The sequence below is a fragment of the Equus asinus genome, chromosome 14, assembly GCF_041296235.1.
Source record: "Equus asinus isolate D_3611 breed Donkey chromosome 14, EquAss-T2T_v2, whole genome shotgun sequence".
In the NCBI taxonomy this organism is placed as follows: Eukaryota; Metazoa; Chordata; class Mammalia; order Perissodactyla; family Equidae; genus Equus; species Equus asinus.
The window spans coordinates 12,814,784-12,829,223 of record NC_091803.1 but is presented as its reverse complement, the minus strand read 5'-3'; the positions used below and the strand labels follow the sequence as shown (position 1 = coordinate 12,829,223).

At 37.4% G+C, this 14,440-nt stretch overlaps 1 protein-coding gene across 1 annotated transcript in view; it reads right to left on the bottom strand.

Annotated features, from left to right (window-relative positions):
* Window positions 1-1,020: 1,020 nt before the first annotated feature.
* The window catches only part of LOC106825167 (cytochrome P450 3A12-like), a 28,679-nt gene continuing 15,259 nt past the window's right edge, over window positions 1,021-14,440 (bottom strand). The window contains exons 8-13 of the mRNA XM_014831816.3: window positions 12,448-12,575; window positions 11,310-11,376; window positions 7,927-8,087; window positions 5,346-5,572; window positions 3,681-3,843; window positions 1,021-1,230 (exon numbers count right to left, since the gene is read on the bottom strand). Coding sequence (XP_014687302.3) covers window positions 1,135-1,230; window positions 3,681-3,843; window positions 5,346-5,572; window positions 7,927-8,087; window positions 11,310-11,376; window positions 12,448-12,575 — 842 coding nt within the window. The 3' untranslated portion in view covers window positions 1,021-1,134. The remainder of the gene's footprint in view (window positions 1,231-3,680; window positions 3,844-5,345; window positions 5,573-7,926; window positions 8,088-11,309; window positions 11,377-12,447; window positions 12,576-14,440) is intronic.

Here is a 14,440-nt window from a genome sequence, read left to right as displayed (position 1 = left end):
TCGTTCCAAACTACCCCTCAATGTGCACAGCCTCCCCACACTACTTGGTCTCTGACTTGGAGACACTTTGACTCCCTTCTTTGCTCCCATTTCCCAATGTGAGGCTGCTCACCTTGCTGTGTGCCACCTACTGGCTTTAGGATTGAATTATCCAGAAAGGGAAAAGGAGGGAAGGGAAGGGAGAAGAAGGAAGGTGAGGGAAGGGGCAGAAAAGGAAAAAGAAGAACTTTGCACCTGCTGATACCCACTGAGACTGATGAATATTTGTAGCCTCTCTGCCCAATCAACTGACCTATCAACCATTCCTTATTTCATCTCTCTTGTGTTAAAACAGTTGGGAGCTGGGGATAAAGTGCAAAGAGGTATAAGAAAACATGTTGCCAACCATCAACAAAGTCATGGGAGGTACGATAAAAACATTTAATCAAAACTAATAATATAAGTGCCTCGGATGAGAGTTATAAAAAATATGCGCCCCCAAAATTGGAGAATTAAACTATGAATACACTTTCCAAGCACGATGCAAAGTCATGGTGGATTAACTCTCACATACCTTAAAAATCAAATGGGAGCCCTGAAAAAGGCCCCACTCAACCAGTGATTGTGATGCTTGAAAATCTTTAGTTACTGGATCACAGATTCAGTTCTATAGATTCTCCCTAATATGTATGAAGGCATCAGATAATACTTTTGTAAACAGATGTTTATAAACTTGTTTAATATAAAACTTTATAGAATATTCAAAGTGAAAATGTGATATAAATGTCTCTACTACAATCACTACAATAATTCTTGTTTTCATTAAAGTTTGTTGATAAAATTGTTGAGGAAGTTTTATTCTTGATCAGTGCTTAGGAAGAGTAGATGGTACTAACTGGGGGTGAATGGAGAATCAGATAAGCTGAGTCCACATATCTGGCACTTACTTTGTCCCCCCCTTTATATCACACAAACATGTGATACTCTAAGTAGACACTGAGAAAGCTCAATGAATGTAAGAATCCATAGGCATCCATCAAGTGGAGTAGGTTAAGATAATCTTTATTCTGGATTTCATTCACAAAGTAAATCGAGGTCTCTCCTGTTCTGGGATACAGCTTCCTTGAAGACCAAAGCAGAAGACCTCAGGGAAAGTCAGGCTCCACTCACGGTCCCAGCTCTGGACTCAACTTTTAGAACAATTGGTTTTTCTGGTTGAAGAAATCCATAAGTGACTAATTTCATGGGAATCTGAAACAGTTAAAAAGCACATGAGAACTGAGTAATGAAGTCCCACCAAGAACAGAAGCAAAGTATACAAGCTACATTAAGGAAAATAATGCTTCACAAACATGTGGACATTAATTTTAGTGTCATGTATCTTTGATTATTTACATTGATTCTATAAGCTGGGTCAGATTGGATACTGAAAGTTTTAGCTGTCCATTCATTCAAAAAATTATCTATTGAACATGTATTCTGCACCAGGCTGGACACTAAATCATTCTGGTTTGTATTCCTTTTAGATCTACATTTTAAATAAAAGAGATGAACATTTAAAATTTAAACCAGAATCTGAAGCATTATAGCAAACTATTTTTAAAAGCCATATAGAATTAAGTTTGTATACATTAGCACTTGCAATGTAATCCTGAATGGGCCTTACACCTTTTTGTTGTATAAACCATCCTTGACTTTCTAAAGAGTCCAGTCACCTCTTCCATTGGAACTCATCCAGCTTCATGGTGAGAAGAGGTCTTTGTGAAGCATTTTGCCTATTCTCTAATATCTCTTGGCTCCCATGTGCAGGGCAGATGGTGAAGTTCTGAAGACCTACAGTGTTTTGATACTTTTAGCTCCATTCTCACTCAGTCACCCCTTCAGTGCTGTGGGACCCAGCAGAAGAGCAACCTTCTGAACTCAGTTGATAAAATACCAGTAAATTGCCATGAAGGGTGAGAAGCACCAGCCTGTGGATGACTGGGAGCTCACAGGGAGTGTCTGCTCCATCACGTGTGTATGAGAGACCTGTTTTTTCTCAGGACTTGGTCTCCTGTTGGTTCACACTTACAGGACTGCCACACAGCTTCCCTAAAGTCACAAATGAGATGGAAACTATCTCTATCCTCCTCTACCTGAAGAAAGCATACTTAAGAGAAGGAACTGTATATTAAATGCATAAGTCACAGAAATAAGCCTTATCACAGGGCCTTGCTTGATATGAGTCAATGTCTTCTGTTCTGTTCTCCAGAGGACAGAGTCCACATCTTTCCATAAATATAAAACCTCGTTATTTTATAATTTCAAATGGCATACGTATCCTCTGCAAACAGACACACACAATATACACATACACAAATGTCAGTTGTTAAATTTTTCAAATTAAAATTGTTTAAAATTTGTCTCCAAGAGCTCTAAATCAACTTCAAACTACTCCTTAATCATTTACTGGATGACTGCAAGGCACCGTTGGTAGTCTATGAAAGCAATAATGTGAGGTGCTAAAGTTAAAGATATTCATAGGTACAAAGAAAACATAGAGAACAAAACTGGCTTGTTTCAGGACAAAGTATAAAGTTAGGTGGTCTGACCAATGACATCAGCCTGCAGTAACTAATAATAGAGCAGAGGAGAGGGTGGGCTCTAGACTGTGAGTGGAAGACTCCATGGAGGGGCTTGGGTATTGAAGGAGGACTTGAAAGGTGAGAACATAATGTGGAGAAAAGCAGGAAGAATATTCGTTGAGTCATTATTAGGACATAAAAGACAGACTGGAGCAGCGTTCCTGGAAGGTGAGATCAAAGAGGCAGGATGACCCTGGACTATGGAAGTCCCTCACATCTGGTATAAATGCTTTCAATCCATGATTCTCAACCTAGGCTGCACATGAGAAACTATGGGGATGCTTTTAAGCCACATTCTGGGAGAATTATTTTACAATTTCTGAGACAATCTAGGCATAAGGATTTTTTTTTTTACTAATGTTATGATAGATTACAACCTTGTGAGATTTCAGTTGTACATTTTTGTTAGTCATGTTGTGGGTACACCACTTCCCCCTTTGTGCCCTACCCCCACCCCCCCCTTTTCCCTGGCATAGGATTTTTTAAAGCCCCCTGGTTATTTCATTATAAAAAGAGTGGTTGAAAACCACTGTCATGAAGCTTTAGTAGGTTCTGGTGGAAAAGATCATCCTTCAAAAGTCATGATGTGGTAGTCACTGCACGTCTTGACTGTGCACACTTCCCCTTCCTTCCAGGGGACTTGAAACCAAATTTAAAACTTTGCTCAGCTTCAAAGTACTGGGCATAATCACACACGCTGTGTTGACTCTACCTGACTTTTACATTTAGGTCTTTATAAAGCCACAGTCTTAGCAATCCAGAACAAAGGATCCCTAAAGTTCACAGATGGTTCAAAATAGATTCTCTGGCCAATAGAATGAATTACTATTTGAATAGAATACATTCTTTTATATATCTATCTATCTATATATATATAATAAATATATATGAATATATAAAAATATATATTTATAAATATATATAAGTATATAAATATAAATATATATAAAAATATATATTAAATAAATATATATATGTAGAATATATATATATATGTAGAGAGATACTCCTTCAGTTAAAAAAGAAAAAAAAACCTCCCAATAAAACATTATTTATGTAGGAAGTTAACTGTCTGACCTGTGTTTCTTTACAAGGTTTGAAGGAGAAGTTCTGCAGCACTCTGACAACAGCAACTTTCATGTTCATCAGAGCAAACCTCATGCCAATGCAGTTTCGGGGTCCATTTCCAAAGGGCATATATATATAAGGATTTATGCCGTCCTTGTTCTCCTTGCTGAACCTGGATCCACAATAGTAGATGAAAACAAGTTATTGAAACATAAACAGCACAAGAACTACAGGTTTGGAGTTTTCACTTAGACTTCTCAACCAATGGTATACAAGATGCCCTTGTGGGTAGTCATTGACATCCTGCTATCGGTATTTTACTGAGACAGTTAAAAGCTACAGATCCTTTCCATTCCCATGACTCTATAGGAGCTTTCAGTCTTGTTGAGGAGATGAGTCAAATGCTGTGTAAAAACAAAATTTATCTTTAAACATTAAAACTGTTTCCAGGGTGGTGAGATGTTCACAAAAAGAAATGAGAGTGATTGAAGGAAAAGTAGGTCTCTACCTGAGCTAACTTATGTTGGTCATGTGCGCATGGAGGAAAGAAGCAGGAGAAATGTCTCCCATTATTTTCATTGCCATTTTCCCTCCTCCCCTTCCCCACTCCTCCCTGTCTCTCTCTTTCTCTGTCTCCCATAGAATAGCTCATATCAGATGATTTTCATAGGAGTAAGATGCTACTCTACAATAGCATAATCACTGACTTCCTTGTCTATGCATTCCACTAGGCTTTAAATTCCTTCAAGGTTAGACTCATGTTTTATCCAAATTTCATTGTTCAATTTTTTATTATATTAAGGAAAAAATGTGGATTTGGAAAAAGTGATAATGACATTGTGGTTATGTATTCTTTAAAGAGCCTTCATATTTTGGAGAACATTCAAGAAAATTTCATATGATGGGCCTTAAAATAACATTAGAGTTAGGAGAAGGGTAGCAGCGGTGTCTGGATTGGGTAGCTGACATGGGTTGATGGTTGCTGGGTAAGTTTTGTTGGGCACATATAGATGCATGAAAACAGTTCCAAAGACGTGTGTAGGGAATACGGTGTGTATATGTCAAATACACATATACTTGTGTATGTCGAAAATTTTCCATAAAAAATTCCATAGAGTAAATCGTAACAATGTTTAAAAAAATAGAATGTAGGAATGTTTGTGGCAAAATCAGAGAACTGAAGAGAGCAGTAAGGAAAACCATAAAGGAAACAAAAGTCCATATTCCTAAAATCAGATAATAGTTCACCAAATAATGGTATATGCATAAAATTACACACACAAACACATATAGCGTAACATGGATGTTGTTTATAGTTTACTGTTACATAAAGTAAGCAGTTCAAAATCAATATAACACAACTTTAATTTCTAAAAATTAATATATGCAAAGAACCGTGTCCATAAAGACATACATCACACTATCAGTGAGATTGCTCTTAAAGTATCGGAACTGTGGACGCCTATAATTTTCTTTTATCTAGTCTAAAGATTGTAAAATTTTGAAAACAAATAATGATCATGCTTGTAATGAGATTAAAAAACATACAAAAATTAAAATATGTACAAATAAAAGATTGTACAATCACAGGTTTGTCATCTATATTAAGAGGCATCAGAATATCCTTGAACCAGCCTGAACCAACATGGGTTCCCTTTCCCAAGGGCCTTGTACCTTTCTGGATGGAACTCCTCAGGTTGTGGCCAGAGCTCTGTGTCTCGGTGAAGAGCAAAGGATGGCACCATCACCACTGTTCCTTTGGGAATGAATACCCCACCAAGTTCCACATCTTTCTTACAGGTCCTTTCAATTCTACCAGCAACTGGGAATAATCTGAGAGACTCATTCAACACCATGTCAAGATACTCCATCTGTACCAGAGCATCATAGGTGGGAGGTGCCTGGGAACAAAGAAACAGATTTTGATAAACTGAGAAATGGGATCAACTTTCCACTCAGCTTATGCAGGACTACTGAAATGTTAGGAGTAAAAAAAAAAATTTATTTTGGTAAAGGACCTTAGCAGTTATAGACACTTTAATATCTGTCATCTCCTTTGACCTCCTCGATGGCTCATTGAGATGTGTAGAGTAGCTATGACTATGGGAGACTGTTGGGACAATCTTTTAAATAGGTCCCAAAATCCCTCACATTACCATGTAGGAATTTTCTTTTCTCATGTGAACAAATGTGCCTAATATATTATGACCCTTACTCTTAAGTAAAATACACTGAAGTCACTGTTCCCTTTCAAAGGACAGGCCACATATCTCTACCAAGGAAAGAGAACGTGTAAAAGAGCAAATCCTCAATTCCACATAAAGTTTTTCAGTTGAAAATCCTGCTTGCTAACACTTTAGCTTATATATAAAAAATTTGGAAACACTGAATTATACAAAATCTCTATAAATAACTTGAGGAGAAACTAGTACCGTTCTAAACCAAATATGACAAAGAGAGGATAAGAAGGAATGCTACCAGGACAGACAACTTCATTTCTCTTGAAAATTTTAAGAACACCAGATCCTCACTCTCAGCCCCACCCACTGTTGCTGGAACAGTCTCCTAACCGTCACTTCAGGATTTGACTCTAAGCTCTGAAGATCTGAAAAACCCACTCCAGCCCCAGAGGGCAGGTGTCTTCACAACTGCAAAGAATTCCAGTTTTGGCAGAGATCTTAAAACTGTGTGGACAATATGTGGCTATCATCTGGTGTTATATTGAAGAGGCAATATTGCAGAGGTTAAGATTTTGGCTCAGGAACCAGACACCCTGGATCACAGCTCAGCTTCTTCATCACTAGTTGTATGACTAGTGTATGAAAGGTATTTCATCTCACTGCAGCTTAGTTTCTGATATGTTACATGGAGATAATTAGAGTTTACATTTCACAGCACTGTGTGGCAGAGATATTCACTGCTCACCCAACATCCATGTAGTCCCCCAAATTTCTCAGCCCACTTGAACGTAGGAGAAACGGGCTTTGACAATAGGCTGTGAGCTGAGGTGATGTACGTCAGTTTGGGGACAAAACATTTGAAAAAAAATCACTCTATTCTTTATTCTTCAGCCAACACGAAGTCCTCATGTTCCAGATAATCAGCTACAAGAAGGCAGAGCATCGTAGTGCATATCCCCAAGTAACTATGTGGAATAGAAACTCCCACTCCCATCCTCCACTAACCTCCTTTGGACATTTAAATGTGAGATAGAAGTAAACCTTTGCTATGCAAAGTCACTGAGATTGATGAGTAATCTGTTACTGAGGAATAACCTAGCCTTTCCTAACTGATACAGAATTTTATGAAGATTAAATTCGTTAATAAATAAAAAGCATTTAGAACAGACATATTTCGTATGAAGCGAATGTTATTTATTAGTATTGTTGATGCCTTGTAATTATTATCATAAGAAAGGTAGAACACAATGCTTAGCTAGTCTCTGTCTCTAAGTTACCTATTATACTGTAATCAAAAGAATCATAAGATGGGCTTTATCAGAGAATACAGATAATCTCTAATTTACATAGGCCCTAAAATGTCTCCTTACCTTATATTTGGAGGACCCATGACTCAGAAACTTCATAAGACTTGTCAAAACCATAGTTAGGACTCAAAGTCGTGTCTTCCGTTTCCTACCCTATGCTCTTTCCTGTACACCAGGCTTCTTCTGTCTGCAAAGTTTACCCAGGGTGATCACACTAATGGTTCCAACTCTCCATTCGCTCCTATGTTCATGGCCTTTGCCATCTACCCTTGTGGTGCTCTCCCATTATAACTCTGGGGTTGGTCATGTGGCTTGCTTTGAACCAATGGAATTATGGCTAATTGTGATGCAGGCAGTTTTGAAAGACACCCACAGGACTGGGCTTCATGCTCTGCCTCTACCATTGCCTGGAGAAGAACACACCCAGACTCATTTTCTGTACTTTGAGAGATGTGTGGATCATATCAACAATATCAACAGAGATAACTTATTGTTAGGTGCCACTGAGGTTTTGTGATTTTTACTTAACATTATTGTGGGAACAGACAATTGATATGCCAGGACCAGCAATTTTTCAAAGATCTCATATTTATGTGAGCAGAATACACTACCTAGGTTTCTCTCTTTGCTTTTGTCTCTTTAGATCCTCCCTAAATAGCACGGAAAGAAATGATATTTATGCTTTCTTGCACCACTTCTAGGAAGTGGTGAGGAGATACTCTTGTGAAAGCTTCACTTTCCCCCTCCCTCCAGGTATCATCCACTCACCATATTGGGGAAAGTTGCATCAATCTCCTCCTGCAGCTTCTGCTGGACATCAGGGTGAGTGGCCAAAAGATACAGAAGGAAAGAAAGAGAACTGCTGACGGGCTCATAGCCAGCAAAAATAAATATAATAGATTGGGCTACAAGCTCCAGATCAGACAGAGCTAAAAGGAGAGGAAAGACAGTTTAGGTAAAGCATGTCATTGTAAAACAGCACAGATTACATTATTAGAAATCCAAATGAAACTACCAAACCACTAGAGAAAAAATAGAAAAGCAATTCACAGTCAAATTGAGAGTGGTTTGCACTCTGATGGCTATCTGACCAAGCCAGAAAAAGGCAAAAATTATCTTAATCCTATTTTTCCCAAGGTCTATACTATTCTTGGCCTTCTGCTCCTGGTTATGAGACCCTGTATTATGCCACCAACACAGCTGGGTAATTTAAGAAATAGCATTTCTGGCTTACATACACAGTGTTATTAGCATGTCCCTTGGAGAATCCGAAAAGTACTTTACTACAACTATATAAGTAATATGGGGTAGCATCCTCCCCCAAGGAAAAACTTAAATTACTCTAGCTAAAATATAACTTGAACAATTTTAAGAAAGTTTTCAATATTAAGGCTTAATTGTAGAGAAAATTAAAGGATTTTTCATAGAATCATCTTTGAGGGAACTTAAGAGAATAACACTGCACTAAAGATAAACACTTGCTACTCAAAGCGTGGCCCATGGGCCAGAAGCTTCAGCAGTACGTTGGAGCTTATTATAAACACAGAATCTCAACCTCTGCCCTAGAACTATCTAACCAAAATCTGAAGTTTCACAAGATGTAGTGGTTTGTGTGCACAACCTAGCTTGAAAAGCATGGATTGTACTTGAGAGGCATCAGGTATTGGAAGACCTGGGGCACAAGTCTTGAAATGGAAGACCTCAGATATATACAGCAACTACAGAGACACACAAAATGCCAGAAGAGTTGTAACTGACCTTAGTCTAGTCAACAACGTTAAAATAGGAGAAGAAAGAACGTGTCAGTAGAGGGCATTGGCCAGCAAGAAATGTAGAAAAATAGGGTCCAGCAGGAGTAATGACAATGCTTACTCACTAATGGCTTGAATGTCATCTTCCTCAGCATATGCTGCCCCTCTTTGTCTACTTTATGCTCAGAAAACTGCCCTTGTGATTATAAGTTGGCCTCCCTTTAGTTTAGTTTTTCTCCTGAAAGACACTAAGTATGCTCAGGCTCTAATCTATTTGATTGAGACTAGATTAGGAAATTTAGATTCTTAGAGCACTGAAATAAACATGGTACCAATCATAGTCATTAAATTCAAAACTAAAAACTTTTCAAAGTAAGTGTAAGAAAGGACTACAAATTGCTGGTTTCCCAATGACGATTTCCGTGATGCTGTTGTGGGTAAATTCAGTGATCATATTCTTTCCTCTGGTTAGTATGAATCTCATGATACTCCAAGTTTAGATCTGTGCTGTCCAATGTGGTAGCCACATGTGGCTATTTAAATTTTAACCAATTAAATTTTAATACTATTTCAGTTTCAGTTCTTCAGTGGTAGTGGTCACATGTCAAGTGTTCAATAGCGGCATGTGTCTAGTGGTTTCTATATTGAACAGTGCAAATATAGCATATTTCCTTCACGACAGAAAGCTGTATTGGACTAGATAGAGAGAGACAGATAGAGAGAAAGATAGAAATAGATGTAAGCATTAGACATAGATATATTATATTTATACTCTTGTTTTGGAGTCGGATCATCACTGCTGTCTAGGGACCAATTGTTAAATGTTCAGGAATTCTGTGAAGTGTTTGTCAAACCATTAGTAACTTGAAATTGAACATATGGGAGTATTCTCGTCATAGAAATAAACTAGAATCAGAGACTTTTTTGAGAGAGACAGAGACAGAGCATGTTTACATCACTGGCTATGGGTAGATACAGAAATATTTATGTTTGTCATATCTGTGTAAAAATATTTGATGTTCTTAGCTACCTCCACCGAGAGGGTTTAGAAGCAAAGACACCCTCAGTAGCAGTGAGCTACTATAAATGATCAGAAACAAGAGGACACATTTTTGTTTCTAAATACCATTTCTTACTAAAAGGAACCAGGCTCCTTGGAGAAATGCTTGATTGCAAGTCTGGTCAGGAGAAATACAAAAAAATCTGGAATGTCTTGCATCAGAAAGCAAGGAAATGATCAGAAAATAATAGGTGAAAAGGATACGTGATACTCAGTAGACCATAATGGTGGATATATGTCGTTATATGTTTGTCAAAACCCATAGAATGTATAACACCAAGAGTGAACACTAATGTAGACTATGGACTTTTGGTGGTAATAATGTGTCAACGTAGGTCATTGATTGTGACAAATGTGCCACTCCAGTGAGGGATTTTGACAGTGGCAGAAGCTGTATGTACCTAGGGCAGGAGGTATGTGAAGAATCTCTGTATCTTCTGCTAAATTTTGCCCATGAATCTAAAGTTGCACTAAAAGATAAAGTACTTGAAAAGTAAAATTTCAAAAGGAAGAATATTAAAAAAGGACACAGGAGCCCACCTGAAAGAGATTCCATTGGACAAATCTGAGAGAATTTGAGGAACAAAATAAAGAATTAAGTAGGAAAAGATTAAATTAGTAATAAATGAGATTATAGAGATACAAACAAATAAATAAATAAATTGGAGAGAATGGAAAATTATCTCTTAAAAGGGAAACTCAACACATAAATGTAGAATAAATGATGGAATTAGAAAATTATCATTTTGCAACCATCACAGTAATAGCAGTTTCAGTAAAAAAAAAAAAAAAAGATCCACATTAATAAAACTAGTAGGTGATTTTGAAGATAAACAGAATGTTTACACAATCTCACAGGCTTCTCCCATTAGTTACTTACTAATTACACGGAGAAAATTAAAACTTTACAGTATATTAAGCTAGTGAACTTTAATCAAGTGTCAAAGTGAATGTCACCCAACACTGGAGCAATGTGCCTCCAGACATGATGAAGCCTTGATGCAAATTTCCAGGCAGAGACTCTGATTCACTGGGTCTGGATGAGGTCTAAAAATTGACATGGAAACAAGCTCCCCAGAAGTTCTGATGTAGGTGATCCACAGACCACTGACTGACTTCTAGGCATGAAATACATGTTTATGGTTGCCCATCAAGCTTTGAAGAAAGTTGTGCATGCTTGCTTCTAGAAAGTTCCCCTGACTACAATTTATATCTGAACATGCGCCGTTCTTCAATTTGGCAGAAATTCTCATCTATCTGGAAAACTTCCTGCATGTTTTTGGAACCATCCCCACCCTCCAAGTTTCCCCATAGTGGCCCTCTGAAAACTCCTTGGTTACCTTTATGGGTGTCCATTTCTTTGGAGTTTTGGGAGTTAATCATCAGCTGAAGGAAATCCACTCGTTGCTGGAAGCAGAAGAAAAATTCCAATGATACACAGTCACTTGTGAAGCCCAAAATAAATCAGGAACGCAGTACTTAGCCTTCTTCCTGAGACTATAGGCCCTTCAAGTCCATAAATGTGACTAGTCTTGTCTGAACAAAATCATCCAGCTTCAAACTTGGAGAGCATGATGTTTACCTGAGAAAAAGCTAGCCATCATGTCCAACTGCTTCTTGATCCTTGCTCTCTTTGATCCTTGGCTTCTCTGGCTTCTGAACACAGCTTCCTGGTCAAAGAGTTGCCTGCACCCTTTCTTGTCATGCCTCCTTGCTCAGGAGAAAGACCCTGACTTAAATCATTTTTCTCTCCTGCCTTAATTCTTAATGAATGGCCACATAGATTAATAACCTGAAATTTGCAGAGATCAGCAGCAGCTTTTGTGTAAACATCTTCAAATGCCCCACCCACTCAGAATTCTATGCAATCTTCAGTCACATCCTGTGGTACTCAGCCCTGTCTACCTGACCTGCAGACCTGCAGATGCTGATGTCCAGGACTCATGAAGTCAAAGCTGGGTTAGTCAGCTTACAGCTTCAATACCCAGAGAAGACTCCTGCCCACTCCAGACTAGGTTAGGGCTGAAATTCAGGATATACTATACTTCACGAGGTAGCCTGCTGGGGCCCACCATTGAGCAAAGCGCAAAATGAAAGGCTTGAAGGAAGTGATTTTTGGCCAATATAAGATCTGGGGAAGTTATAATACCAGTAAAATAATTTGTAAGCTGTAATTTTTATCTTTTCACAATTTATTGAAGGGAAGTGGTAAAGTTTTTATGTCAACAATATTCATGTGGTAACATACTAATTTTAACACTTATTAAATTTTAATCATTGCTTTCTGACTTATTTGATTATCTCCTTCTCCAGTGTCCACCTTCTTCATTCCCTCCAAAATGTTAGAACTCTCTTACTCTAAACCCTAGAGTTCTCTATCTACCTTTAAAAATTTACAGAGAAGTGCACAAATCATATGTATACAGCTCAATAAACTATCAAAAAGTGAATACTCTTATGTAATCCCCCAGATTTTACCTTTTCTTTATCTTTGAGGCGACTTTCTTTTATCCTTTTTACAGATTTTGTGAAAAAATCAGTAACACTCTTTGGAAATAGAAATATATTTAATAATTCAAAAACTGGATTAAGAAATGGAAAAATTGCTGTAGGGAAAAAAAAAAGAAAGCACAATGAAAATACACATTTTACCTGGAGCAATTATAATTTCCTCTACTAACTAGAAGAGTAAAAGACACCAGGGTTCTTAGCCAGGAGCAAATCCCTCTATGACCTTGGCTTGGACTTCCAGGCCAGTGGTTGAGCAAGAGTGAGTCCATGCTTAGGGGCCATGACAATAGCAATGACGTCAGTGACTCTTTCTGCATCTTTGGAGTGACCCAAGGAATGGGATTGCATTCCTTGACCTCTTAGCCTTTTATCCATTAGGCTAGAGTCTCTTTGGATAAGCCAGACCATATTCTGTTAATTTAATTAATCATGTATATTCAAGAAATTGAAGTCAGGATAGAAATAATATATGATGTCTTTCAACCACAATGAAATGATGTTAGAAATCAATAACAGAAAGAAAATTGGGAAACTTAGAACTATATGAAAATTAAACCATAAACTCCTAAATAACAAGTGGGTCAAAAAGAAGTCCAAAGGGCGATTAGAAATTACTTTGAGATAAATAAAAATGAAGACACAATATACCCAAACTTACAGGATGTAGCAAAAGCAGTGCTCAGAGATAAATTTATGGCTATAAATTTCTGCATTTAGAAAGAACAAAAGTCTCAAATAAATAATCTAATTTTCCACCTTAACACACTGAAAAAATAAGAGCAAATGAAACGTAAAGGAAGCAGCAGAAAGGAAATAATAAAAGAGCAGAAATTAATGATATAGAGAATTAAAAAATAGATAAAATCAATGAAACCAAAAGTAGATTTTTTAAAAAAAACTTCAGCTAGATTGAGCAAAAAAAAGGAGAGAAGATTCAAATTACTAGCATCAGAAACAAAAGAGGGGACATTACTACTGATACTAAAAAAATTAAAAGCTATAAAGGAATACTATGAAGAATTGTACACCAATAATTCAGATAACTTAGGTGGGATGGACAATTTCCTAGAAAGGCAAAAACTACGGGAACTAATTCAAGATGAAATAGACAATCTGTGGTGGTTACCAAAGGGGAATGGGGTGGGGGAGGATGAAAGGGGTAAGGGGCACATGTGTATGGTGATGGGTGGCAGCTAGACTTTTGTGGTGAACATGATGTAGTCTACACAGAAGTTGAAATACAGTGATGTACACTTGAAATTTATAGAATGTTATAAACCAATGTGACCTCAATGACTAAAAAGGAAATATACGATTTGAATAGACCTACAGCAAGTAAAAAGATTGAGTTAGTAATCAAGAACCTACCCATAAAGAAAAGCTCAACTCCAGATGGTTTCAATGGGGAATTCTACCAATTATTTTAAAAAGAATTAACATCAATTTTTAACAAACTCTTACAAAAAAATAACAGAGCAGAGAATACTTCCAAACTCATTCTATAAGGCTAATATTACACTAATACTAAAAACAGACAAAGACATCACAAGGAAAGAAAACTATAAACCAACATATCTTATGAACAATATATCTTGTGCACAAATCCTCAAGAAAATACTGGCAAACTGAATCCAGCAAAATATAAAGAAAGGTATACACCATAAGCAAGTGAGGTTTATCACAGGAATGCAAGGTTGTGTAATACACCATATTGGTAGAATAAAAAACAAAAACCACATGATCATCTTAAAAGATGCAGAAAAAGCAATTCACAAAATTCCAAATCCTTTTGCGTTAAAAACACTCAGTCTGCGGCCAGCCCCATGGCATAGTCGTTAAATTCGCACACTCTGCTTTGGCAGCCCAGGCTTCACCAGTTTGGTTCCCCAGCACGGACCTACACACCACTCATGCCACGCAGTGGCAACGTCCCACATACAAAATAGAGGAGGATTGGCAT